The sequence below is a fragment of the Ambystoma mexicanum genome, chromosome 9 (assembly GCF_040938575.1).
Source record: "Ambystoma mexicanum isolate Mex_15411 chromosome 9, UKY_AmexF1_1, whole genome shotgun sequence".
Lineage (NCBI taxonomy): Eukaryota > Metazoa > Chordata > Amphibia > Caudata > Ambystomatidae > Ambystoma > Ambystoma mexicanum.
Window position 1 is genome coordinate 822,941,234 of NC_090931.1, and position 27,025 is coordinate 822,968,258.

General features: G+C 43.0%; 1 protein-coding gene across 2 annotated transcripts in view; it reads left to right on the forward strand.

Moving 5' to 3' along the window:
- Nucleotides 1-26,347, forward strand: part of ADPRH (ADP-ribosylarginine hydrolase) — a 76,343-nt gene extending 49,996 nt beyond the window's left edge. For both annotated transcript variants that reach the window (XM_069615839.1, XM_069615840.1), the window contains 2 exons: nucleotides 7,088-7,448; nucleotides 25,655-26,347. In XM_069615839.1, the coding sequence (XP_069471940.1) occupies nucleotides 7,088-7,448; nucleotides 25,655-26,042 (749 nt within the window). In that variant the 3' untranslated portion in view covers nucleotides 26,043-26,347. The remainder of the gene's footprint in view (nucleotides 1-7,087; nucleotides 7,449-25,654) is intronic.
- The last annotated feature ends 678 nt before the right edge of the window (nucleotides 26,348-27,025 follow it).

Below are 27,025 nucleotides of genomic sequence, written 5' to 3' on the forward strand. Positions count from 1 at the left end.
AGACATTAGGAGAAAGGTGGAAGTGAACTAAAAAGAGCTCACATGCAAGTTTATGAGAAAAAGAAATCACTCTGCATTTTAAAGAACCATGATATACCAAGACTAGACCGCCTCCCCTAGTAGAACTGGGGTGATCTAGCCTTTTAATCATATAATTAGCGTGCAACATCTGAACAATATCAGACTCAGAAGCAGCAGAGAACCACGTCTCTATAATACACAAAAAATCAGGCTCTTTTTCAGCTCAAAACTAAAATAAATGTATCACGCTGAGCCCCGGCTGATCTGGCATTGATCAGAAGGCCTCGGATGTAAGGAGGCTGATGCTCATGGACATTCTTAATAATTGGCAAGTCTGAGGTCCTTCCGATACAATAGAGGGCACTAAAAAGCTCTGAGCTCTTAAGGCACTAACCTATTCGGGAGAATTGGGAAGGAAGGTAGATGGAAAACATTTGTTTTCTTTCCCCAGAGAGATTGTCTTGTTTAGAGTATGACCGGAGACCAACAGTGAGGCAATTTACATTCGGGTAGAGGCCTCTTTTCTGGGTCCCCCTCACTCTGACTTTTTCCAAAGTGCCAAGGGCTCTCTGGCTTGTCCGTGGTGCGGTTTTGTTGCATTAAATCTGCTCAACTTAACTACTCTTTAACTAAACTTTTTTCAGTGAATATATTATAGTGCAGTGCTCGCTGCCCTATTGTTAAGGTGTATGTTGCGTACCATAAGAAATCTGAAAAATTATTTGCTAATAACATTTGACTCGTACAACGGTTTTGGTTGAAATTCTGCAGACAAAATTGTACGCACGGGCCCTGCTTCCCCCTAAATTATAGAACTATATCCCATGGTGGTTTGTAGGATAGAGGGTTTCCCCAAATAAAATGTGGCCATTTGTTTTTTTTTGTTCAGTGCGAGAGATAGGTGGGAAATGGCTGTGGCTATCCGAATAACGGAAAGTGTAAATAAAAAATGCTATTTGGAGGTGCCCATGTTAGTGGGCATGAGAGACCGGTATAGTGGCCACAACTCAAAGCTGTGGCCCCCTAGTGAGACCAAAAGAAACATAATTGGGGAACATGTAAAGTGGACAAGGCTGAAGACAGTTTAAGGATTATCTTCTGGAATGTCTTATCTGTTTGTGTCTGTTTCCGATGTGTGTTGACTTCACAAAGCATCTTATGCTTCCGTTGTTCCCCATGCATTCCAGGCTGAAAGATTTAAATGAGGCACTGTAAATGACATGCAAGCGGGCAAGAGAAAGAAAATCTGCTGTGCTGCTCTTGGAGAGGCATGGAGGGATGGGGTAGTGCCAGTCATGGCAGGTGCAAACCTACCTAAAGCCGATGCGTTTTGAGCCTGGGTCAAATGTTTGTCCATATACACTGAGCCTGCTGCCCACTATGACCACCTGCATTTAAGCTTGACCTAGGAAACAAAGCTAGTCAGTATTGCATTTAAAAGGCTGACCAGACAGAAATGGAGCGAGCCATTTCTCTGAGCCCTTAGCGAGATTGGTGGTGGCACGGTCATCCAAGTGTTGGGCTTGTCCTTCTAGCAGGCCAATGGGGAGGGGGCACCATCAGCCTTGTTTTGAGCCTTTGGCTTGTGAAGGCTGGTGTGAAAAGGATAATATTGTATTTAGTGTGCTTCTCTACATTTAAGTGAGAAAAAAAACTGTCTGACATGGAACGGACGCACTCAGCTGCTTGTGGAAAGCTTGCGGGAAAGGGCTTTTTAAGTGCTGGGATGTGGGAAGGCTTAGGTAGGAGTTAGTCCAGCAACAGAACATTGCCTCAGAGATGTAGATGGTGCTGGGGATGGGTCAGTCAAGTGTCAGTAAAGAGCCATAGAAAATGTTATTAGAAATAACAGGTCTATCTGTTTGGCCCTCTGGTTCTGTATGGGTGCTAAGAATAGGAATTTGTTATTTGGGATAGTGATCATGAAGCCGCGATGCCTGTTCAAACCATCTTCCAGGATACTGAAAATCTGCATGCATTTGTATTAATTTGTTTTTCGTGCATTTTCTGTTACCTTTTAGCACTGCAATTTTAAAGTCATCAAGGGTGTGATTTGGTTCCAAAAAGTGCTCGCTGATGGGTGCGTCTCTTCTCCGCTAACTAACATTTTGCCTGTGGAGAGTCATCCGCTTATGTAGTTGCTGCCCAGTTTCCCCAGCTTAGCAGCCCCTCCCTGTGGCATTTCATATACATAATCAGATACACAACATTGTTAAATGCACATGTGAAACTTTCTGTAATTTTGTAATCCTGCCCAGTGTGGGGTGTCTGGATTGTACCTGAACTGTAGATAAGTGGACAGGTTAAGCATCTTTTGTTTTTGTATGGCATTGTTCCATTTTCTTTGCAATGTGGATGCAACTTGATTTTCATCATCATTTCTTTGAGATTGGCTGGTTGTCTGAAGGCAATGAGTGGCACCTCAGGGAAAACATCATGCAGTCATTCATCTTGTTGCAGAATGGGTTGCAGCTCCTAAGCAATCCTGCAGAGAGATTCTAACTCTGGATTGTATGTTACAACCAGTTGCATCCAAGATTGGGCCCCTTTTTTTCTGTATTTGTTGTTGATCTTCTCCACAACCACCTTATTTATTTATTTTATTTATTACATTTGTTACTCGCCCAGACCCTTAGGTATTACGGCGAGGTTACAGACAGCTTGCAATATACAATATACAATATACATACAATGAATGGGGCATAGTTAAATTGGCAGTACGGTACATAATAAAAAATAAAAAGAAATCATAGTAGTATATACAGTAGGTGAAGGTCGTAAACCAGGTTTACCGAGTGCAGAAGTGCCTAGGTTATTGGTATTGGTTGAATAACCAGGTTTTCAGAATCTTTTGGAAACCCGTAAGGGTTTCCTGATTTTTAATGGTGAGTGGAAGAGAATTCCAATGTTTTGGGGCTAAGTATTGGAAGCTGGTGCCCCCTGCTCTAGACTTCTTGAATCAGGGTAAAGCCAGTAGTGACCTTGTCTTCTCTAACTGTGTCCTCACTAAGTGCCTCCTCAACCTTCTTGCTCTCTCCTCCAGTTACCTTCTTGGCATCTCCTCCTTCTATTCCTCATATCAGTTCCCACACACAATCTTTATTTCTCTTGTCATGTTCGCTCTTTTTCCTCAAACACTGTTTGTCTCTTTCTACATCTGCCTCATCTTTAGTCTGTGTCTATCCTTCACTCCTTTGAGCCTTACCCTTCTCCTGCCTACTGTGATCTCATTAGTTATTTGTCTTCACCACAACCTCTTCAATGCCTTGGCTTTAGAGCTTTTCTCCAACTCTTTGGTTTCCATCCTATGGCATTGTGATGACTCTCTCATTCTTCAACACCTTGATCTCTTATCCTAACCCCTCCCATTCCCCCCCTTTACTAGCCGTCTCTCTTCTCCCAAAAATGTTCTACCCTGCCCCAAAACAAATCTTATGTCTCCTCCTTTATATCTTAACCACCAACCACCTGACGCCTCCACTAACTCCTTGGATTGTTTTGACATCTTTCCTTGCACTTTCCCATCCTCCTCCAATGTATTTTCAACCTCCATCTCCTTACACTCACCAGTCTCCACTAGGGCCATCTCCAGCTCATCCTCTCCCACATCCTTCTTCAATCTCCTCCAGCTGCTTCCACACTCCTTCCTCCAACTCTCACTAAACTCTTTCTTTGTACTTCTTACAGATTCTGGCTGTGGATTCCCATTAGGACCTTGGCCCTGCCTTCCAGGCTTGCTTTGGGGGAAAGCGATTCGGTGTTTAGACTTGGTATAAGTTGCTTGGGAGTTGTAGTAGTTCTCTGGGCCTGAGGGGATCTCCCGTGTCTGCTGATCCTGGAGTTCCTAACTCATCTTCCTGTTTAGGTTGCTCGCATGGGCGTTGGATCATATGCTTCCTATTCCAGGTTTGAAGGGGGGCTTGGGCCGGGTGTATTCCCTTCTGGATCTTCTGCCAGGCTCATGTCCCTCTCTTTGCAGATTTAAGAGTGGTTTCTTCACCTGTGCAGGCAGAGCCACATGTGCTGGTGACACCAGCTCTGTGTAACCACTGCTTTTCAACACTCACCTACTTGTCCTGTTGGTTCTACTGGGATATGCATGTGTGCCCTGGGATTGTTCGCTATCACGGTCACCGGGCAGGGCACTTCATCATACTAGCTATAAACCTGGGAATTCAACAAACATTGGGAATGCCAATATAAATGCCTAAATACTTTGCCCAAACAAATTATTTCCAAATGCAAAGTCCAACACTCAACAACATAAACCTTAACTCAGACTACACTACACCACACTACAGCACTACTTCACAATACTCAATAAACTACTGAATTAATTTAAAATGAGATTTAAATCAAATTCTGTGAAGAAGGGGGCATGCAGAGTCTCCTTGAGGGCTGAATGCATGGCCGCATGCCATGCTCATTGAACACACTGGGTCTTTCTGAGGTGCCCGAGACACAGTTCTGTCCCTGGAAAAGTGTCTACTGACATGGGTGCAGGTCAGGCTGAGTGGGCACATGGTGTCTTGTAGATGACTGGGGCATGGCCAAGTGCCCAGTTTCAACTGGACATGGCTCCAGTACCATGCCCAATGGGAACATTGGGTGTCTTTCAGGTACCCAGTGATGGCTGAAAGAATCGTTTCCAAGCACAATTTGCCTCTTTGAGGTTCCCAGGGCATGGGTAGTATTCACTGGGCAGGACTACGGGACATGACCAGCGGGCAATAGGAACATCAGTGGGTATCATTGACAAACCTGAAAAACACAAACTTTACAATTATGGTTAACTTTCTGTGATATAAAAACACTTGATTTCACCATAACTCGGCCACTGCCATGCGCTCACTGCTCATGACGCTACAAAATATCACAGATGCTATGCATGTCCCCACAGGACAAGAGGAAACGAAACAGCTAAGAAAAGCTAGTACTAACTAGACTTGTTATCTTTAGTTTGACTTTTGATTTTAGGACCAACACACAAAAAAGCCTAAATGAACGGGAAGGATTAATTTCAAGAAACCATTTCCTATAACAATGAGCACAACGCGTTACCACCATGAGCAATGCATGGAGAAGGCCAAGTTACGGTTGCTTTTGGAAGTCTAAGTGCCACATTTTTAAATCTCTTCATGGTCTCGCTCCCCCCTACCTCTCCTCTCTCATTTCTTTCTACACTCCTTCTCACTCCCTCCGGTCTGCTGATCTCTTCCTACTCACCGTTTCACCCTCTCCTTGTGCCTCTTCTCGTTTCCGATCCTTTCAGCTCCTTGCCCCTCTGCACTGGAACTCTCTTTCTCTCTCTATCCGCTCCATTTCCTCGTACTCCTCCTTCCGTGCCTCCTTGACATCTTTTCTTCTTCACCCCCCGTCCTGACATCCCTCTTTAATTTCTCCTATCCCCTCTTTCATCCCTCTTTCCATCCTTTCTCCCTACAACTTCCCTTCTTCCCCATTCATACTTCCCCCTCCCCCTGTAATCGCATCTTTCTTCCCTACCCCGACCTCCCTTACTTCATCCCTCTTTCCATCCCCTGATCTATACCTCTTACATTATCCGCGGTAAATTGTTCTGTATACTGTTTTTGATGGTTTGTTTCATGTTCCATGTCTTGTAATTTTATGTTTCTATTATCCTATGTATTCTTGTTGTTGAAATGTAAAGCGCTTTGGCGTAAAGCGTAATATAAACTTAATAAATACAATACATTTCTGTAGTTGGTTCATCTCTACTAAAGCTTTCTCAGTGAATAAATATATAGATAATATGTCGTTAGGGTCATTGGGCAAAGAATTTGCAACTATTGCATTTCATTCCCTACATGCACTTTCAAATAAAAGCATTTATTAGTTCTCCTTATTTTCCTCCTGCTTGTCTCTTCTGCTGTGGTGCCATCAGTCTGCCGGAACAAGCTGCGGGCCAAGATAGATCGAGCTCTAAACACTCTGGGCAACATCACGAGTTGGGCGGTAGCCCTTAAATGCAGCTGTAACGCTATTACGCCCAATCACGAGTCTGGCAGCATTTACCCCCAGCTCTAAGCTGGTGGTAAATACGCCAATTTAACGCCCATTTCCCGGTGCTATTAGCGCGTGTTAATGACCAAATGGGGAATACCCATTACCGCCTATCCCTTGAGCTGGCGCTAATAACGCCGGGCCGGGTGGTGGTAACGCTATTAGCATGGGCGGTCTCTCGGTGTAATATCGCCGGGATATCACCCAACTCGTGATGAGGCTCTCTGTAGACAAAATAATCAATTTCTTGAAAGGAAACCTAAACATGGGGTCCCTCCCAAGCCCTTCAAAACTTAAGGATTCCGAACAATGGTAGTGTTAGTTATACTGTGACATCCCAACTCAACTGATCCACTATAATGACATTTTCTATCTCCATTAAACATTAATATTTCACTAACTATATCAATATCAGACAAACAACCACCTACGGACGATTTCCACAAAACAATGTGTTAATGATTAACAGATGGTGCTATCATGTACTGACCCTTTCTGTTCGCCACACTATGCACTAGTGTTTGAAAATACATTTCTTATAGGAGATAGAGAGCGGCTCTTTCTAGTGCCTGGAAGTTAGCAATTTTTCCTCTAGATGTATTGAGGATGTTGTGTATGGCAGATGTATTGCATTCCACGTGAATAAGGTCTTAACGGTACTTTTGGATACCCTTGGGAACGCTCGACATGTTAGTGCAAATGAAATAACCGAATGGCCCCTTTGAAACCTGGGCTCCTATTACAGTAACTTTGCAGCAGTGAAAGTGCAATATTGCGGGGTATTGGTACTAGAGTAAAAATCTTCCGAGTGCACAAAACCTATTCTTTGGCTGTTTGCCCAAGTGCCCCTATTACAACTAGAAAAAACATTGCCTTTGTGTAAAAATGCATTGAAAAAAAACCTTTTTTGAACCAGGGCAATTTTTGCACCATTGCTAATGGCGTGCAAAATTCTGATTGGGCAAGTCTTTAGAGCAACTGAAGCTGACAATGAAGCTTTCGCTGCTAAGTGTGATTCTGATTCGTTCTTTGTTTTTAACAGGTGACACCTGTATGCATAATGCAGCAATCTTAAAACCGGATGTCCCAAATGGCTGGAAGATTCCATTTAGTAAGTACGAAGGTGGATGCGGTGCCGCGATGAGGGCCATGTGCATCGGACTGAGATTCCCACGTCCGGAGCAGCGGGATCACCTGATCCAAGTCAGCATTGAGAGTGGGCGCATGACCCATCACCACCCGACTGGCTACCTCGGGTCTCTGGCTGCCGCGCTGTTCACCAGCTACGCAGTAAACCGTAAACCCCCACATGAGTGGGGGAAGGGGTTGATGGACGTACTGCCGGATGCTAAGAAGTACATTGAACAATCCAAACACTTTGTGGCAGAGAATTTGGAGTCCTGGTAAGCAAGAGGTTGCATTTCTATGATCTTTTGGGAGAGGGAGGGATTGTTTGCTCCCAATGGATGCCCACATAGGTGCAGTACAATAAAGCGGCTCACAGTTGGCAGAGATGGAATAAGTTAGGAGGTGAAATGGAAGGTGGTCACTAATAGCGATTGGCAAAAATACTTAATTTGTTTTTTTAAATAAACATTTTAAGAACTACAGCTGCATTTCTGTCAGCTAAGCAAATAAGGTTTGGAATGGTTTCACTAAATTAAAAAAAAAAATTCAAATTGATTTCTATATTATTTTAATATGGTCGTGATTGTACCATCATTTAATTTTCTGGAATTATTTCAATACATTTGCCTGTTTAATGCATTTGTATTGCAATGTCCTCAGAGCACAGTATAGTTCAGGGTAGCAGGAATCATGGAACAAAAGCCTGGCTGCTAGGCCTTGTTTGTGTATTTATGGGTAGAACCTTCTGTATGATGAAGGGAAAAGATGGTGGCAATTGCCAAAGTTGAAATGTTTTGTTTAAATATGTGAAAATGTTTTCACATGTATTTTTTACTTGTTCTTTTCTGAAAAAGGTGAGCAAAAAGACGTAGCCAGTGAAAATGTCCCCAACAAAAAGACAGTCATTACAAAAGGTCGCCGGGAAAAGGCTATCTCGTTACACATATAGTCGCTGAGTCCCGTTATACGTTCAAGGGGAGAAGGGGTTGCAGTGGTGTCCCATGCTCCCCTTAAACGTGTAATGGGTTTGAGGGATGCAGGGGTGTCCCCCGCTTCCATTACATGGAATGTGGGGGGCATTACAAAACAAAACACCATAACGACGGCGTCATCACCACAGCCTTTTCCCCGGCGACTTTTTGTAATGACTGCCTTTTTGTTGGGGACATTTTTCGCATGGAACCCAAAAAGACACGTGCCTTCTTGAAATTGAAAGCACTTTATTAAAATGTCCCCACCCATACAAAAGAACTCAAAACATATATTAATATTTTAATTTATGCCCTTACCATCCCAAAAAGAAAATGCTTCGGTTAATTATTTTGCTTGTGCACAAAAACACTGTCCGAAGCATCGAAAGGCCTTCAGAAAATAGCAAAGGCAGAAATCCTTTGCTGAATAATGATCAAATTTGGAACTTAGGAAGGACTTCTCTGAGGTCATTCCACTTATTGCAGGATATTGCCAGAGGAAACATAGTCTCACACATGCTTGAAATGACAAACCTAACTTGGATGAGTAGGTTGGATAGCAGATTAAAGATTCTTTAGTACTTGCAAAGGCTGTTCCACTGATATCTGGACCTTCTCTAAGAGTTGACAGAAAAATCGGACATATTTAAGAGTACATCAGGGATGTACATTCAATTATATTTCAATGCATAATATGAAAGAGGCGAGTGGTAATTAATTATTAAACGGGATAAAGGAAGAGGTTGAAAGGTTAGCAGATTTGCAGGGCAATTACAGGTTTTAGAGCCATCAATACATATGCCCATGGGATTTAACAGAATACTCAATCGCTGGAGGGGCCTACAGTCGACAAGTCATTAACATTCAGGGAGACAATAGATTGTGCATTTAGGAATGTACATAGGCAGGGCCATTAGTCTTTAGGCCTACCTTGGATGACTTATGTTGCTCTGTTATGTCTGGTTTCCATTGCACTAAATGAACCGTTTGAACCACTCCTTTGTTGTATGAAGAGGACCTTTAATCCAGCGCTAAGCCACCACCCACTTGGCCATCAGACATGCCATCCACACACACACCTCCTAATCCAGTTATCAATGGTCTAAGCAGTCCTGGTAGGAATAGTTGCCAGGACTCAGGAATAAAGAGGCTTCTTCTTCCAAATATAGCAGGCCAAACCTTGTCTGAAAAGGCCAATGCAGGGAGCAGCTCCAAGCAGGGTCGGATTGGCCCATCTGCCACCCGGCCCGTGGCCGGGCTGAAATCATGTGTAATCCCTGGGGGCCGGTTTCTGCCCACGCCTGGGCCGGTTTGAAAAAATAATAATAAAAAAGTTTGAAAAACTTTTCTTTTATTTTTAAACAAACAAAAGGCACCCGCAACAGCATAATTCATCAAAGCAAGGTAACCCATGTTACCTTGCTTTGATGATTGATTTGCACGCATGATGTGTGCATCATAAATTATGATGCATGCATCATTCACATGCTGCTGCAGCATGCAGCCACCTTTGCACCAGACCAGCAGATGAACTTAACTGGTCTGCTGTTAAATCTCAGTTACCAGTTTAATTGTATCCATTACAGAGTAGTTGCTCATTTTACTATAGCCGTTATGATAGCTCAGTTGGTTGAGCGCTCGCTGCTGCGATGTGTGTGTGATCAGCAGGTTGCAGGTTCGAAGGCCATCTCAGCCTTTCATCGTTCTGAGGTCGATAAATGAGTACCAACACAGGTTGGGTGATATTGTGTGCATATTTGTTCTATAAAAAAGAGCTTAAGCGTGAGTGCTATACAATAACATATTATCATTTGGCTTTGGACGTCTGCACCTATTCATAGTAATTTGACAATATGGATCAATACACACAGATATTAATGATACATATGGTGATCCATTCTTGTATGAAATGTATATCACATTAGTGAAATCAAAACCATATTTTTCATAGTGTACTTAGGAACAATGCAACTTGATGCCATTTCCTGTTTTGTCAATGGGTGAAAGGTTGTGGTTCATCGCTTCCCGGGATGTCACTTTCGTGTGGGGTCAAATGACATCACTTCCGGTGGTGTCATCAGAGGTCAAGGGTCGTGAGGAGAAGGGTGGGTCACTGTTTTGAGGCGAGGGGTGGGACACTTTTTCTTGGGTGTCCGGTCCTATTTCTTGTCCCAGTCCGACCCTGGCTCCAAGAGACATGTAGAACATTGCCCGTTTCCCATCGACATTTTAGGCACACATCAGTGGCATGAAAGTTAAACGTAAGCTCTTCTAACAAGTGTGCAGTAAAACTGCAATACATATTTGTAAAGCTTTTGAGAGATATTAGCAGGGATTGTATTAGTTTGGATTTATGGAGATCATTTGCAGAGACGAGTGCTGTAGGCACATGTTCTCTGGTATATCTGTCAAGCCCTCATTTATTTGTCACCCTGTATGCGGCATCTATAGGGTTGCATGTGTTAAAATTGCGGCAAAAAGGCTGTGGTTTTGCCGCCACAATCCATATAAAGGATGCGGGGGACACCCCTGCAAGCCCTGGACCCATTATACCATTTAAGGGGAATGGGGGACACCCCGCAACCCCCACTCCCCTTAAATAGTGTAATGGGGTACACCTTTAACGGGTCAAACCCCAGCATTTTTGCCACAATTTTTTGTACAGGCGACATTTTTGCCACAATTTTATCACTGCATACCCTCTATAGTAACCGTTTCCACCGCATACAGATCTGAGTAGGAAATAAAGCACACAAAACAGAATACAAAAGATCTCACACTTCAGATTATGAAAGAAATAATAACAAAAAAAGACAGTAAATTGACTTCTAAACGGAGCTCTGAATAGGGCAGACATAAACAAAATCTAATAATCGACACGAAAGAGACTAAGCGGACAGCCAAGAGAAATATTGAAAGAAGCACGATAATGACAATGATAAGAACCTGACTACAGTGGGGAGGAATGGAGGCAGTCTTGTGCATAATTGGAAAACGGGGAAAGACCACGTGCAAATGGAGCAAATGTCAAAACGCATCATTAATTGGACCAGACAAGAAGGAAGCAGTCAATGAAGCAAACACAGTGGCAATCAGAAGCACAGAGCGTGTTTTGCCTCTTTTTTTATTTGTATTTGGCAATTCATAAAAGGAGGGAAACGCTCGGTAGGTTGACACAATCATGCCAACTCTCAAAGGCCGGGGTGGGGTCCTTAATACAGATACAAACATACCACAACACACTAACTGCCCATGAGCACACCCGGCAGGACTTTGGCAAGGGCTAGAGTCCTCGCCACATGGGCGTGGGAGGAGGCTTTGCGTTACACAGAGTTTACTCATCTGGCTCTCTGCCAAAAAAGATCCTCTCCCCCGCCCCCGATGAGTGGCTCAGACTGTACATTAGCCCAGGGAGAGGGATGCGTCCCACCAGCATGAATGATAGAGACGCAAGGCCCTCGCCCTAGGGATCACGTGACTGCCGCCGGTCTGCGCAGACGCATTCTATGCTGCCCGCGAGGCTGCACAGAACCCTTTATAATGTAAAAGTGTGATTCACGTTCAAAAGCATGATTAATCCAAATGACTCCCGATTCCGTGACTGCTGTGAGCCGAGCACCACCACAATTCTGTGACGGCTGTTTTCTGCATTTTGCTGCGATGCTTGCAGTTTAAAATCCATTCGCCAACAAACGTTTGCCTACAAAAAATACCTTACAACCAGTGTATTTTTGGGAAGTGGTGTGTATGCTGCCAACATTTCTTTCAAAAGCACGAGAATCCTTTGTGATCCTTCGGAAAAAATAAACTTCAAGCATCGCAGCAAAATGCAGAAAACAGCCGTCACAGAATTGTGGTGGTGCTCGGCTCCCAGCAGTCACGGAATCGGGAGTCATTTGGAGTAATCATGCTTTTGAACGTGAATCACACTTTTACATTATAAAGAGTTCCGTGCAGCCTCGCGGGCAGCATAGAATGCGTCTGCGCAGACCGGCGGCGGTCACGTGATCCCTAGGGCGAGGGCCTTGCGTCTCTATCATTCATGCTGGTGGGACGCATCCCTCTCCCTGGGCTAATGTACAGTCTGAGCCACTCATCGGGGGCGGGGGAGGGGATCTTTTTTGGCAGAGAGCCAGATGAGTAAACTCTGTGTAACACAAAGCCTCCTCCCACGCCCATGTGGCGAGGACTCTAGCTAGCCCTTGCCAAAGTCCTGCCGGGTGTGCTCATGGGCAGTTAGTGTGTTCTGGTCTGTTTGTATCTGTATTACGCAGCCCACCCCGGCCTTTGAGAGTTGGCATGATTGTGTCAACCTACCGAGCGTTTCACTCTTTTTATGAATTGCCAAATACAAATAAAAAAAGAGGCAAAACACGCTGCATTTGCACGTGCTCTTTCCCCGTTTTCCAATTATGCACAAGACTGCCTCCATTCCTCCCCACTGTAGTCAGGTTCTTATCATTGTCATTATCGTGCTTCTTTCAATATTTCTCTTGGCTGTCCGCTTAGTCTCTTTCGTGTCGATTATTAGACTGTTTTATGTCTGCCCTATTCAGAGCTCCGTTTAGAAGTCAATTTACTGTCTTTTTTTTGTTGTTATTATTTCTTTCATAATCTGAAGTGTGAGATCTTTTGTATTCTGTTTTGTGTGCTTTATTTCCTACTCAGATCTGTGTGCGGTGGAAACGGTTACTATAGAGGGTATGCAGTGATACAATCGTGGCAAAAATGTCGCCTGTACAAAAAATCGCGGCAAAAATACTTGGGTTTGAAACGTTAAAGGTGTACCCCATTACACTATTTAAGGGGAGTGGGGGTTGCGGGGTGTCCCCCATTCCCCTTAAATGGTATAATGGGTCCGGGGCTTGCAGGGGTGTCCCCCGCATCCATTATATGGATTGCGGCAGCAAAACCACAGCCTTTTTGCTGCAATTTTAACACATGCAACCCTATAGATGCCGCATACAGGGTGACAAATAAATGAGGGCTTGACAGATACACCAGAGAACATGTGGCTACAGCACTTGTCTCTGCAAATGATCTCCATAAATCCAAACTAATACAATCCCTGCTAATACCTCTCAAAAGCTTTACAAATATGTATTGCAGTTTTACTGCACACCTGTTAGAAGAGCTTACGTTTAACTTTCATGCCACTGATGTGTGCCTAAAATGTCGAGGGGAAACGGGCAATGTTCTACATGTCTCTTGGAGCCAGGGTCGGACTGGGACAAGAAATAGGCCCGGACACCCAAGAAAAAGTGTCCCACCCCTCGCCTCAAAACAGTGACCCACCCTTCTCCTCAGATGACACCACCGGAAGTGATGTAATTTGATGCCACACGAAAGTGACATCCCGGGAAGCGATGAAACACAACCTTTCACCCATTGACAAAACAGGAAATGGCATCAAATTGCATTGTTCCTAAGTACACTACGAAAAATGTGGTTTTGATTTCACTAATGTGATATACATTTCATACAAGAATGGATCACCATATGTATCATTAATATCTGTGTGTGTATAGATCCATATTGTCAAATTACTATGAATAGATGCAGACCTCCAAAGCCAAATGATAATATGTTATTGTATAACGCTTAAGCTCTTTTTTATAGAACAAATATGCACACAATATCACCCAACCTGTGTTGGTACTCATTTATCGACCTCAGAACGATGAAAGGCTGAGATGGCCTTCGAACCTGCAACCTGCAGATCACACACACACATCGCAGCAGCGAGCGCTCAACCAACTGAGCTATCATAACGGCTATAGTAAAATGAGCAACTACTCTGTAATGGATACCATTAAACTGGTAACTGAGATTTAACAGCAGTCCAGTTAAGTTAATCTGCTGGTCTGGTGCAAAGGTGGCTGCATACTGCAGCAGCATGTGAATGATGCATGCATCATAATTTATGATGCACACATCATGCGTGCAAATCAATCATCAAAGCAAGGTAACATGGGTTACCTTGCTTTGATGAATTATGCTGTTGCGGGTGCCTTTTGTTTGTTTAAAAATCAAAGAAAACTTTTTCAAACTTTATTATTATTATTATTTTTTCAAACCGGCCCAGGCATGGGCAGAAACCGGCCCCCAGGGATTACACATGATTTCAGCCCGGCCACAGCCGGGTGGCAGATGGGCCAATCCGACCCTGCTTGGAGCTGCCCCCTGCATTGGCCTTTTCAGACAAGGTTTGGCCTGCTATATTTGGAAGAAGAAGCCTCTTTATTCCTGAGTCCTGGCAACTATTCCTACCAGGACTGCTTAGACCATTGATAGCATACATACATGCCAACCCTCCCGATTTAGGCGGGAGACTCCCGATTTTGCAAATAAAAATTGCACTATTTTTTACCATCTGTAGCCTAAAATAAATGTATTGCCAATGTAATCCTATGAGAAAATTACCTTCTCCCGATTTCTGTGGGGTAATCTCCCTCTCAGGGCCTGAAGAATGTTGGCATGTATTGCATTCCAAAGCTCTGTGCGTCTTACTCAAAGGGACACACACCCAATGGTTTACTGCGCCAGGTGCAAGAAGTGCCAATGCCACACTTCGCTGGGCAATGAACCCCAGCAGCCTCACATTACGCGATATGCCCACAGCGTGTGGATCTACAAGTGGCAAATGGAGCACACAGAAAGCAGAACAAATATGAGCTACTGTACCCATAAATATTGCACAAGCTGTCAATTACAGAAATTGAGCATGCAGAACTATGGCAGATCATTAATAAGTCCTGAAGTACTTCTGCGCAAGTCTCCTCTAAAGCTACTAGTCTCCCCCCTCTTTGGCCCGTATCTCACTTCGGACTAATCTTACTCCCAACCTTTCGCACGGATCTTCTGGGAGCCTCGGATCACCATGTTGCACGCGTGTTGCATGCATTTCACTTCCTGTACCTTGTGTCTCGGGCAGCCTCGTAGCTGCAACTACCACACACACTAACATAGTTCAAGTTTCTGCTATTTTGCTACCCACTCCATAGCGTACTTATCCGAGTACCTGCTCTACTCCTGCACCGTGCTTTGTAACCTTTTCCTGATACTCCTATGTGTAACTGTTAAACGCACACTATCGTCGTAGTCTCCTCTTATCATGGCATTCTAAGCTGTACTACTGTTGTATTTATCGATTCATTCATATCTGCACAGTACTGAAGTGGCCCCTGCAACCTAACGGGAGTCACTACTTGTTGTGTATCTGGACTTCACTGCACTCTTAAACAATCAGAACTGCATATTATTGATGGAGCCTCTGGGGTGGCTCCCTCATTTGGACTTCCAACTTTCATCTCCTTGACCTCTGTAACGGTATACTGTTGAAGTGGTTCCCTGTAATATCAGACAATGTACCCTCTTCTGCGCATCTAGTCCTTACTGTACTCGTACCGTGTGCAATTTGTCTGTCTGTAGAGAGGCGACTTTTCGCTCAGGCTATATACTTTGCACCTATCATGTCATTTTGTATGTATTCTGGATGTAGCTCCCCTCAACGGTGGGCAAGTTTTTCCCAGACTATATATTCTGCACCTATCATGTCTTTTGAATGTACTCTATATGTAGCTCCCCATAACAAGAGGTGCGTTTTTCCCAGACTACATAATCTGTACCGATCAGATCCTTTGAATGTACCTCCCCGTAACAAGAGGCAAGTTTTTCCCAGACAATATATTCTGCACCTATCATGTCTTTTGAATGTATTCTGGATGTAGCTCCCCGTAACAAGAGGCGAGACTTTCCTAGATTGTATTCTGCGTACCTTCTAGATCCTTTCCTGGCTTGTAACCACTGTAAGCACTTTCTGTAACCAAATTCATAAGTTAAAGCGCCTAGATGCCCCTGGGCTTTGTGCGCTATACAAATGTCTAAATAAATAAATAAATGCAGTTGTTGCCCTTTTTTGGGCAGATAAAAGAAAGGCTACAATTAGATTTGTCTTTCAATTAGAGCTTTAAAACTTACATAAATCTTACTATTTATATCAGTGGTGTTTCATACATATTACAAGATGTGAGTTTTGCAATCACACTGCGCAACGACACTGATTAAGACCAAAATGGTATAATGATTTTTAATGAAAGCTGAAGTAGCCTGACACGTGTTTCGGGCACTTGCCCTTCCACTGAGGCTACAAGGTTTTTCGTACATGCAAAATAATGTAGTACAAAGCATTTGAACAATATCCATATGTAAAACCCAAGGTAACAGGGCAACCAAAGAGAAAGGCCACAAAACAATTATTTTGGTCATTCATGGCACGGCATTGTACATTTCAGTTCATGGTGCCAAAGCAAAAAATTATTATAAACAATTTGGAAATGAAAAAAAACATCCATGTGTAACATGATTACAAAGAAATCCATACCATTTGTGTGTTCGGAATTCATCAGGTCAAATAGGGAGAGAGAAGCAGAAAATAAACAAGGTTTGTTAGCTTAGGGGCTCTTGGTGGGCCATACAAGTTGGAGGGACTAGGAATAAATTTAAATCTTTTACCTGTAGTCAGGTTTGATTCAATTGAGAACTGTAATTAAATAAATAAACAAATTTGATTAACGCAATTCCATTTGCGGAACATCACCGAATAAAGGATGCTATTGCTGCAATACAAGCGAGAAAGGTTTGGCTTTCAACTTACCCAGATTATGGTAAGTGATTAGTTATCGATTTCTTTCGGGCTCCACTGTGAATTTAATTTAATAGGCGTGTTAGGCATGTGTTCCATTGCATATATAGAGCAATTGAACATAAATTATACATTGGCAAGTGCCAAAACGGTACCTGTCACTTGCAGTTGCAACAACATATAAAGTAGCGTTTCCGCGTTACAGCTTTGAAGAACAGGAAGGTTCCGAAAGCGATCGTATGTCGTGAGCCCAGCGGTGAGGTGAAGGGAGGGGGGAAGGGAAAAACACAAACAGACAGCGCAATTAGTAAAGGCTGCGTGTCTGTCAAGTTAATTAAGACGCTCGTAGACCCTCGCGGCTTCTAGGGCGCAAGTATGAGCCTTACCAGCGTCTCCGCTGCAGTTCGAACTGGAGCCTGCCGGCTCTCTCGCGTGCTGCCAAGGATATTGGCAGACACGTCTGTGCATCAGCATGCGTGGCTGCGCTTGCAGAATTATGCGTCCGTCAACTTGACAGACACGCAGCCTTTACTAATTGCGCTGTCTGTTTGTGTTTTTCCCTTCCCCCCTCCCTTCACCTCACCGCTGGGCTCACGACATACGATCGCTTTCGGAACCTTCCTGTTCTTCAAAGCTGTAACGCAGAAACGCTACTTTATATGTTGTTGCAACTGCAAGTTACAGGTACCGGTTTGGCACTTGCCAATGTATAATTTATGTTCAATTGCTCTATATATGCAATGGAACACATGCCTAACACGCCTATTAAATTAAATTCACAGTGGAGCCCGAGAGAAATCGATAACTAATCACTTACCATAATCTGGGTAAGTGGAAAGCCAAACCTTTCTCGCTTGTATTGCAGCAATAGCATCCTTTATTCGGTGATGTTCCGCAAATGGAATTGCGTTAATCAAATTTGTTTATTTATTTAATTACAGTTCTCAATTGAATCAAACCTGACTACAGGTAAAAGATTGAAATGTATTCCTAGTCCCTCCAACTTGTATGGCCCACCAAGAACCCCTAAGCTAACAAACCTTGTTTATTTTCCGCTTCTCTCTCCCTATTTGACCTGATGAATTCCGAACACACAAATGGTATGGATTTCTTTGTAATCATGTTACACATGGATGTTTTTTTTCATTTCCAAATTGTTTATAATAATTTTTTGCTTTGGCACCATGAACTGAAATGTACAATGCTGTGCCATGAATGACCAAAATAATTGTTTTGTGGCCTTTCTCTTTGGTTGCCCTGTTACATTGGGTTTTACATATGGATATTGTTCAAATGCTTTGTACTACATTATTTTGCATGTACAAAAAACCTTGTAGCCTCAGTGGAAGGGCAAGTGCCCGAAACACGTGTCAGGCTACTTCAGCTTTCATTAAAAATCATTATACCATTTTGGTCTTAATCAGTGTCGTTGCGCAGTGTGATTGCAAAACTCATATCTTATTCTACTTACCTGGCGGTAGATTTGGCAAATACCCCCCCCTGCATCCACCTGCAGCACCTTTCACCATACCCAAATTTAACAGGCCCTTGCGCTGAACCTCGGCTTTCCCCCCTTGCCAACTTAGCTTCTTTACCTTTGGGACCCAGAGGCTCAGCTGCAGACCTTTTTCACTCAATAATAAATAAGCATCATGGCAACAGCAGCAGAATATATTTTGACTAGAGAGGATGATATCAAAGCATTATTTGCTCCGAAGGGCTCAACCCTGAATCCCTTTAAAAGGTTGACATCTGAAAATGATGACCTCCGATCCAAATTTATTAAATTAGAACGCCTCAGCGTTAGAGAGATAACAAATTTTGGGAAAAAACTACCCTAACCCATTATCTTAAAGAAAACAAAATTCCTAGGGGTCTACACATACTAATTCTGCCAGACCTCAAAGACCCGGCTGATAATGATTTAGCAACTGATTGGGAAGCGAACCTATCTGCCAGTTCAAATACAATGCTCAAACTTCTTATTGAGCATGCAAGCAGAGAACATAATCACATTGTAATTCAAATTGATGTACTTAAAGATGAGATTGCACATTTCGATGCACCAAGTGCAACCATAGATAAAAACTATAAAACCCTCTATACCCGACTGCGAAGACACAAGATGAGGTCAAACTTCATAAATCACGCAAATTTTCCCTTGATGATAGAGACTATCGGGATAACAGGGTGTACACATATCAACCTAAATATGATGAAGTTTCACGTTCACGTCCTACCAGTGCAGCCGCCTCACCAGCAAGTTCTGAAGTTGATAGTGATGGTGATAAAGTAGATACAGACTCAGACCCCTCAGAGGGGCCTAGCCATACTGAGTTGAACCTGTCTGATGACTCCGAGGCTTCCAATGGCAACCGTGCCCACATTACTCAACCTCAACCTAATCCTTTTTTAGAACAGATTCGCCGTTACAAGAAAGGCAATCGTCAAGCCGCACTGGCGGCCTTGAAAAAAGTCAGATTCCAAACACCATTAGTCACAAGTACCACAATCCCAGACCCAAGCCTCGGGGCACAAGGGGCGGCCAACCCCGCAAGCGCAAACGCCCTGCCCCCACAATGCAGAGTAACTCGGTCACTGTACCAGCAAAATCTCAGGAATCAGACAAGATAGATCTGATCACTAATTTGAGTGACTACCCTCTCTCTAAAGACGAACGTTTACTCCTGAACAAGGGACTCTTGTTCGCCCCCACTAACCGCAGTGATTACGTTCAGATTCAGATTGACCTGTTCAAATGTATTCGCAAAATAAAACTGAAAAAATATTTTGCAACACAAGTCAAGCAGTTTAAATCTAAATCACACCAGCCTGACCCCTCAGATGTCACACTACAGACAATGTTAAGTACACATGTTCTCATGTCTCTGGATGAATGTGAACATGATTCAACTGTTAATGTGATGGACTTACTGCAAGATCTCAGTATACAACAGCAAAATTTGAAAATAAAGGAATTATCAAGCAAATCAAAATTTGTGCCTACTTTCCCGAAAGATAATTTAATTGACACATTTCACCAAGCAGTCATCAATGACATACACAAATTGCAAGACACCACCAAAACTAAAAAAGGGTGTAAACGCAACTTACCTCATCAACAACAATTAGCTTTGCTAAAATTGGCTTCTAATGCTAACTTGATTTTCAAAGAGGCGGATAAAGGTGGCAACGTGGTAATAATGAACAAGCAGGACTACATTGCCATGGGCCTTGAATATTTAAACTTACCTGGCTGTTATGAAACTTTGCCCTCGAATCCAATTGGTATACTTCGGGCAACAGTAAACCAACTCGTGGCCAGATGGCACACCAGAGGCCTCCTTACAGATGTTGAAAAACGCTTTCTTATTGTAGATGGCCCAGTCATGCCCACAGCCTACTTCCTACCCAAGATCCACAAAGCCTTTACCTTAATACCTGAAGGGAGACCCATCTTGAGCGGGGGCGGTAGCATTTTTGAGCCTATCTCCATTTACATTAACGAAAGCCTTGCACCTTTGGTACCATCTATTCCCACTTTTATTCGAGATACCATGCACATTCTTTATACATTGGATCATTTACCTGTACTACCCAATATGTTATTAGAGACGCTTGATGTTAAAGCACTCTATACCTCGATCGATCATGCCGAGGCAGTCACCAGTGTTGACTATATTTTCTGTGAGCACTCTGCCTCGTTCTTTGAACACATTCAATTGATTAAAGAGCTTCTTTCCTGTGCACTCTCTAATAATGTATTCCTGTTCAATAACACCTATTATCGTCAACTTATTGGCATAGCAATGGGAGCGAATTATGCCCCTGCACTTGCAAATATATTCATGCATCACTTTGAACAACTGGTTGTGTTTACAAATGTTATGTTCTTACCGTACATCCACATTTGAAAGAGATATATAGATGATGTGATTCTGATCTGGACGGGCTCTTGTGATACACTCAATGATTTTGTGAACTATCTCAACTCTAACACATGGGGAATTCAATTTACACAGACTGTCAGCGACAGTAGTATCAACCTTTTAGATTTAACCATTACCATTTCAGAGAATAAACTGATAACTAAGACCTATCGCAAATCTACTTCTGTTAACTCATTACTTCACGCGAGCAGCTGCCATAAGAAATCGGTCTCGCGTAACATCCCTAAAGGAGAATTCATACGTGCCAGACGCAATTGTTCCTCTAATGAGGATTTCCTTACAGAATGTGTATTTATTCGTAACCCCTTCTTGGCAAGAGGATACGATAGTCGCCTCCTTGATAAAGCTCAATGTGAGGTGAAATCTCTAAAGAGAGAGGATTTACTCACTCCTAAGGTACGCCCTCAGAGTACTCACAGTAACAAACTGAAATTTATTACTAAATACAACGGAGAAAGTTCCAGCCTGTATAGTATAGTTAAGAGACATTGGCACATTCTCCAACTGGACAGAGACATTACCCCTTGGGTAGATGATTCACTAAATTTTATCTACACTAAGGCAAATAACCTCAAGAACATCCTTTCTCCTTTATTTATGCCCAACCCACAACACAAACCAACTTGGTTACAGCTAGCAAGTACCAGTGGTTTTCGCAAGTGTGGTGGATGTTCTATGTGCGCTTTTGAATATGAAACAAGCAAGCTTGAATTTGGACATCTGGGTACACATACTATCACCTCATTTATAAATTGCAACACCAAATTTTGTGTATACTGTATCCTTTGTGTATGTGGACAGTGTTATATTGGCAGCACAATTCAGCCATTAAAAATAAGAATTAGAGAACACTTGGCGTCCATTTCCCAGGTAGATTCCAAATATCCATTATCAGTTCATTGGCAACGAGTCCACCAAATGGATAATAAAGCAGAAATTAGATTCACTGGGATGGCCAAGGTTACGCTACCACAACGAGGTGGGAACTTGGTTCTCAAATTGCAACAATTAGAAGCGCGACTCATCTGCCACTACCGCACTGTCACACATGGCCTCAATACAGACCACGAACTTTCTGTCTTTTTATGAGCATTGAGCAATGTATAAATGTTTTTTCCAAACTGTTCTTTCCTGGTTTCAATTTCCCCTCTCCTTACGCTTGGGGTTCTTTGTTTGCCATACAACATAACCACTCACAGATTCAACCTGTAATAACCCTTGTTACCCGAGGGTGCCCATATAAGGTGGGTTAGGAAGGGCAGGCTCTGCAGGACAGCCATGCCCTCTGTTTCTCATTGACTCACACAAAAATCACCTTACTCCACATAATGCTGGACCAACCCCATCTTTTTCTCGAAGACACATGCGGATATAAGTGATATAAATGTATATGAGCATATATCCTACTGCATACTTCTGTTAGTCTTAATCAATGGAGACGGTTGGTGTTTTTTGAGATCATATTTTATTATTTTTTATTGTAATTATTTGCTCGAATTTACCTCTTCCAAAATACCCCCCACCTTTCAATACGAGGCGGTTTCCTTGGAATTTAATTGACCTTGCAATTGCACTGACTTTCTGCCGTGTATACACACCTAAAATGGCGGACGCATAATTCCGCAAACGCAGCCGCGCATGCTGATGCACAGACGTGTCTGCCAATATCCTTGGCAGCATGCGAGAGAGCCGGCAGGCTCCAGTTCGAACTGCAGCGGAGACGCTGGTAAGGCTCATACTTGCGCGTAGACCCCTAGAAGCCGCAAGGGTCTACGAGCGTCTTAATTAACTTGACAGACACGCAACCTTTACTAATTGCGCTGTCTGTTTGTGTTTTTCCCTTCCCCCCTCCCTTCACCTCACCGCTGGGCTCACGACATATGATCGCTTTCGGAACCTTCCTGTTCTTCAAAGCTGTAACGCGGAAACGCTACTTTATATGTTGTTGCAACTGCAAGTGACAGGTACCGGTTTGGCACTTGCCAATGTATAATTTATGTTCAATTGCTCTATATATGCAATGGAACACATGCCTAACACGCCTATTAAATTAAATTCACAGTGGAGCCCGAGAGAAATCGATAACTAATCACTTACCATAATCTGGGTAAGTGGAAAGCCAAAACTTTCTCACTTGTATTGCAGCAATAGTATTCTTTATTCGGTGATGTTCCGCAAATGGAATTGCGTTAATCAAATTTGTTTATTTATTTTATTACAGTTCTCAATTGAATCAAACCTGACTACAGGTAAAAGATTTAAATTTATTCCTAGTCCCTCCAACTTGTATGGCCCACCAAGATCCCCTAAGCTAACAAACCTTGTTTATTTTCCGCTTCTCTCTCCCTATTTGACCTGATGAATTCCGAACACACAAATGGTATGGATTTCTTTGTAATCATGTTACACATGGATGTTTTTTTCATTTCCAAATTGTTTATAATAATTTTTTGCTTTGGCACCATGAACTGAAATGTACAATGCCGTGCCATGAATGACCAAAATAATTGTTTTGTGGCCTTTCTCTTTGGTTGCCCTGTTACCTTGGGTTTTACATATGGATATTGTTCAAATGCTTTGTGCTACATTATTTTGCATGTACAAAAAACCTTGTAGCCTCAGTGGAAGGGCAAGTGCCCGAAACACGTGTCAAGCTACTTCAGCTTTCATTAAAAATCATTATACCATTTTGGTCTTAATCAGTGTCGTTGCGCAGTGTGATTGCAAAACTCACATCTTATTCTACTTACCTGGCGGTAGATTTGGCAAATCCCGCCCCCTGCATCCACCTGCAGCACCTTTCACCATACCCAAATTTAACAGGCCCTTGCGCTGAATCTCGTCTTTCCCCCCTTGCCAACTTAGCTTCTTTCATACATATTACATACACATTGTAAGAGCATGCAAAGAAGAATCTATTCTAATTGAAGTGAAAGCGGTCATGAAAATGCAATCATATAAGATCATAGAAACGTGCAAACATGATCTGATGGGTTCAGCAGAGTTCTGATCTATAAAGCTACAGAAGGCTCTCAAAAACATTTTCTTTATTGCAGCAAAGCATGGGGAAGCCAAAGCAACTGCAGCCGAACTTGCCCCCGGGTAAACCAGCTATCCCGCATCAAGGAACTGTGCCAAGACAGAATTAAACAAAATACCACCCAATGAAGATTGATTCAAACTAATATTAGACATCTAGGTTCTGCAAAGGGCTGCCTTTCAGTCGAGCACGTTCAGGACATTCTAAATGCAGAAAAAGCCCTACAGCCTCCACACAGTAGGACAAAGGAATTCCAATATGTCTGTAGTCTTTAGTGTTTAAAATGCTACTTGCATTCGTGGAGCCTCAGAGGTATTCCTAAACATGCAAATGTTATTTCTGTTTCACTTCGACGCCTTCAGGAGACCCTCCCTTCACTCACCGTGTCCACATTGGGACTTTTTCAAATTGAATCACTGTATTTGTTCTGTTCTCAGACCAGTATTCCCCTTGCCATAGAAGTCTTTTACTCCCAAAGAAATGGAACTTATAGGAGGACTGCAATGACTTTCACATTTTTAGGACTTGGATTTTAGGACTTCCAAGCACTAGTTAACAGAAGCACTGAGCTGGGAATACACATTGGCAATGTATAAGCTGTGCCCAGTAATGGAAATAGGGGAGCCTTCCAGGGCCTTATTGCCACCAGGTATAACCTCCAGAAGTTGCCAGTCCTGAGTGGTCTACTCGCCCTAGTTACAGCGCCCACTGACCTTAGGTCCACATGCAAGTATGCCACCCGCGTAGAGGAAAGCCTTTGCTTTACTGAGCCAGTGCTAATTTCCATGACCTGTTACTGTTAGGGACAGTTAATGTAGTCTTATACTCCACAGGATATGGGTAGGTTGGCTCTGAATAGATCTGGTAACTCATGTGCCTGGCAATTTATTGGGAAATAAGTGTTCCGTATGCCCATAAGAAAAAAAGCCAGTGCATGTGTTCTTGGCACTTCAAGAACACCCTGCACGGTTCTGCCTAATTGTGAAACCACACAAGGACCCATTACGCTAAATGTATATTTGCTGTCATCCTATTCTTGTGTTCTGTACCACGAAGGTAGTCCAACTAGGATCAACCCAAGCGTGTGTGGGTGTAGTCGACAGTACTGATGAACAGCGCTTGCCTAAAACATACAATCCTCTGATGCAAAGCTACCTTAACATCAATTTGGGAATTCAGGATAATTCTTATTTTTTGTGCATGCCTGTAAGTCAGTGAGCCAGCATAGGTCTCCCATGGTTGTCGAGGTTTAATTTGCTCACATGTCACTGGATATATTCAAAGTCAGAGGACCTATGTCCTATTCATTCTTAGATTATATCACCTTACGAAATAGAATTGAGCCACAGTGACTCGCTAAATTGAGCAGCAGCATTGAGAGAGGCACACTCACACAATTTAGGAATAGTATGGTCTGTGATACAGGTAATTAGTGGAGGGATAGACTAGTCAACAGCAATGGCAACACCTAGGGGATGAGCCAGACGCGGACGTTTGGACAGTGAAAGTTGTAATGATATTTCTGTAGCGACTTGAGTGTTTGTGTCTGTATGAATGCAGTGAGAGGCTTTGTAGAATGTGATGAGGTATGTGGAACTTGGGAGACCTGGAGGTTCCAAGAAAGTCAGTTGGGAACGTGGAGTGAAGATGGGTACCAGAGTCGATGCAAGTAACCTTCTCTCCCATCTCTAACCTGTTATGCTGTAACTAAGAAGAATAAAGCATCCTCTTCTTTTGTACTTGCCTGGGTCAGTCTGGTTCCTGCTCCTTTTCTTCTTACCTGGCCCAGACACATCAATTTCATTGTGATTTATTGAAGTATGCAGAAATATTCATGCTGATTTCAAAGCTGTGCCTTGCCTTCTTTTGCACACAGGTCATACTTTGAAGGGAAATGGACAGAGTACCTGAAGCAGAGAGATCTCCTGGATGGCACAAGACCAGCTGTGTTTCCTGAGAACTATGGTGTGGCTGAGCGGGACAAGTTCTACACTTCTGTCAGCTACCACGGCTGGGGGGGAAGCAGTGGCCATGATGCCCCCATGATCGCCTACGATGCCATCCTAGGTGCAGGGGATTCCTGGACAGAGCTGGCCCACCGGGCATTCTTCCATGGAGGGGACAGTGACTCTACAGCAGCCATCGCTGCCTGCTGGTGGGGCGCCATGTATGGGTTTAAAGGCGTGAACCCCGCAAATTACAAGCATCTTGAATATCGTGAGAGACTGGAAGCGCTAGGCCGGAAGTTATATCAACGCAGCTAAAAATGAACTCGGGTGTCAGATAAAATGCTTCGATGTATACTGAAAAAATAAAAAATATTTATTTGACTTGATACAACAATTATGAATTAAAATGAATCATGTGTGAATCATCACTAAAGATCACAAATAGGTTGCCAGAAACTAAGCACTGGTTCATAATATCCTAGGGTTGTCAGCTATTATAACCTGCTCTTTTTATTTTAGTTTGCGTGCTTCACAATATAGATAACCCTGCTTAAAGGCTTCTGTCGCGGATAATTTGCCACACCCGTGGATACTACAATAAACACAGACTGTTACCAACATTTTGTATTTTGTCAGAGAAAATGGTAATTTATTTTAAAAAACAGGTTCAGTCTGTACATAAATTAGATATGCACTTCAAGCTCAGGCCCACCCTCATTTGAGATTGTACTAATTCCTGCCCAGTTATTGTGCCCATCAAGCATGGGTACTTATGGAAATGTATAGGTGGGCACAGACAAATAAATGACTCGCTGCTGTGCAGGGAGAGAGTATGGTGGTGCCCACTATGGCTATGCTCTCCTTGCCATAGTCTTAGCATGGCACCTGCTCACATGTGAGGAGGTATGTGAATCAAAAACGTGAGTGCAATCACCAATGTTTCAAAACAGAGTTTCTTAAAGAAAAGATTAATTCTCAACATTTTAATTGGGACGTTTATCTATTCTGAATTTTCTTTGCCAGGGAGGGAAGAGCCTCTCCCCCACTCCATTACCCATTATGCAGAGTTTATTCATGTGTATGCACTTTTGCTTATCATGCCTGTTGTCACATGGCCAAGCTAACACACAACCACTGACGACAGAATAGGTTTAAAGGGTTTTATGAAAATAAGGCTATTGCATGGAAATTGGTTCATGATGGATGTAACAAAGATTCTTGGAAGACATATTACCTGAAGTCCGGATTATAAAAGAAGAACAGCAAACAAAAAAGGCAATCAGAAAGTTCCGGAGAGG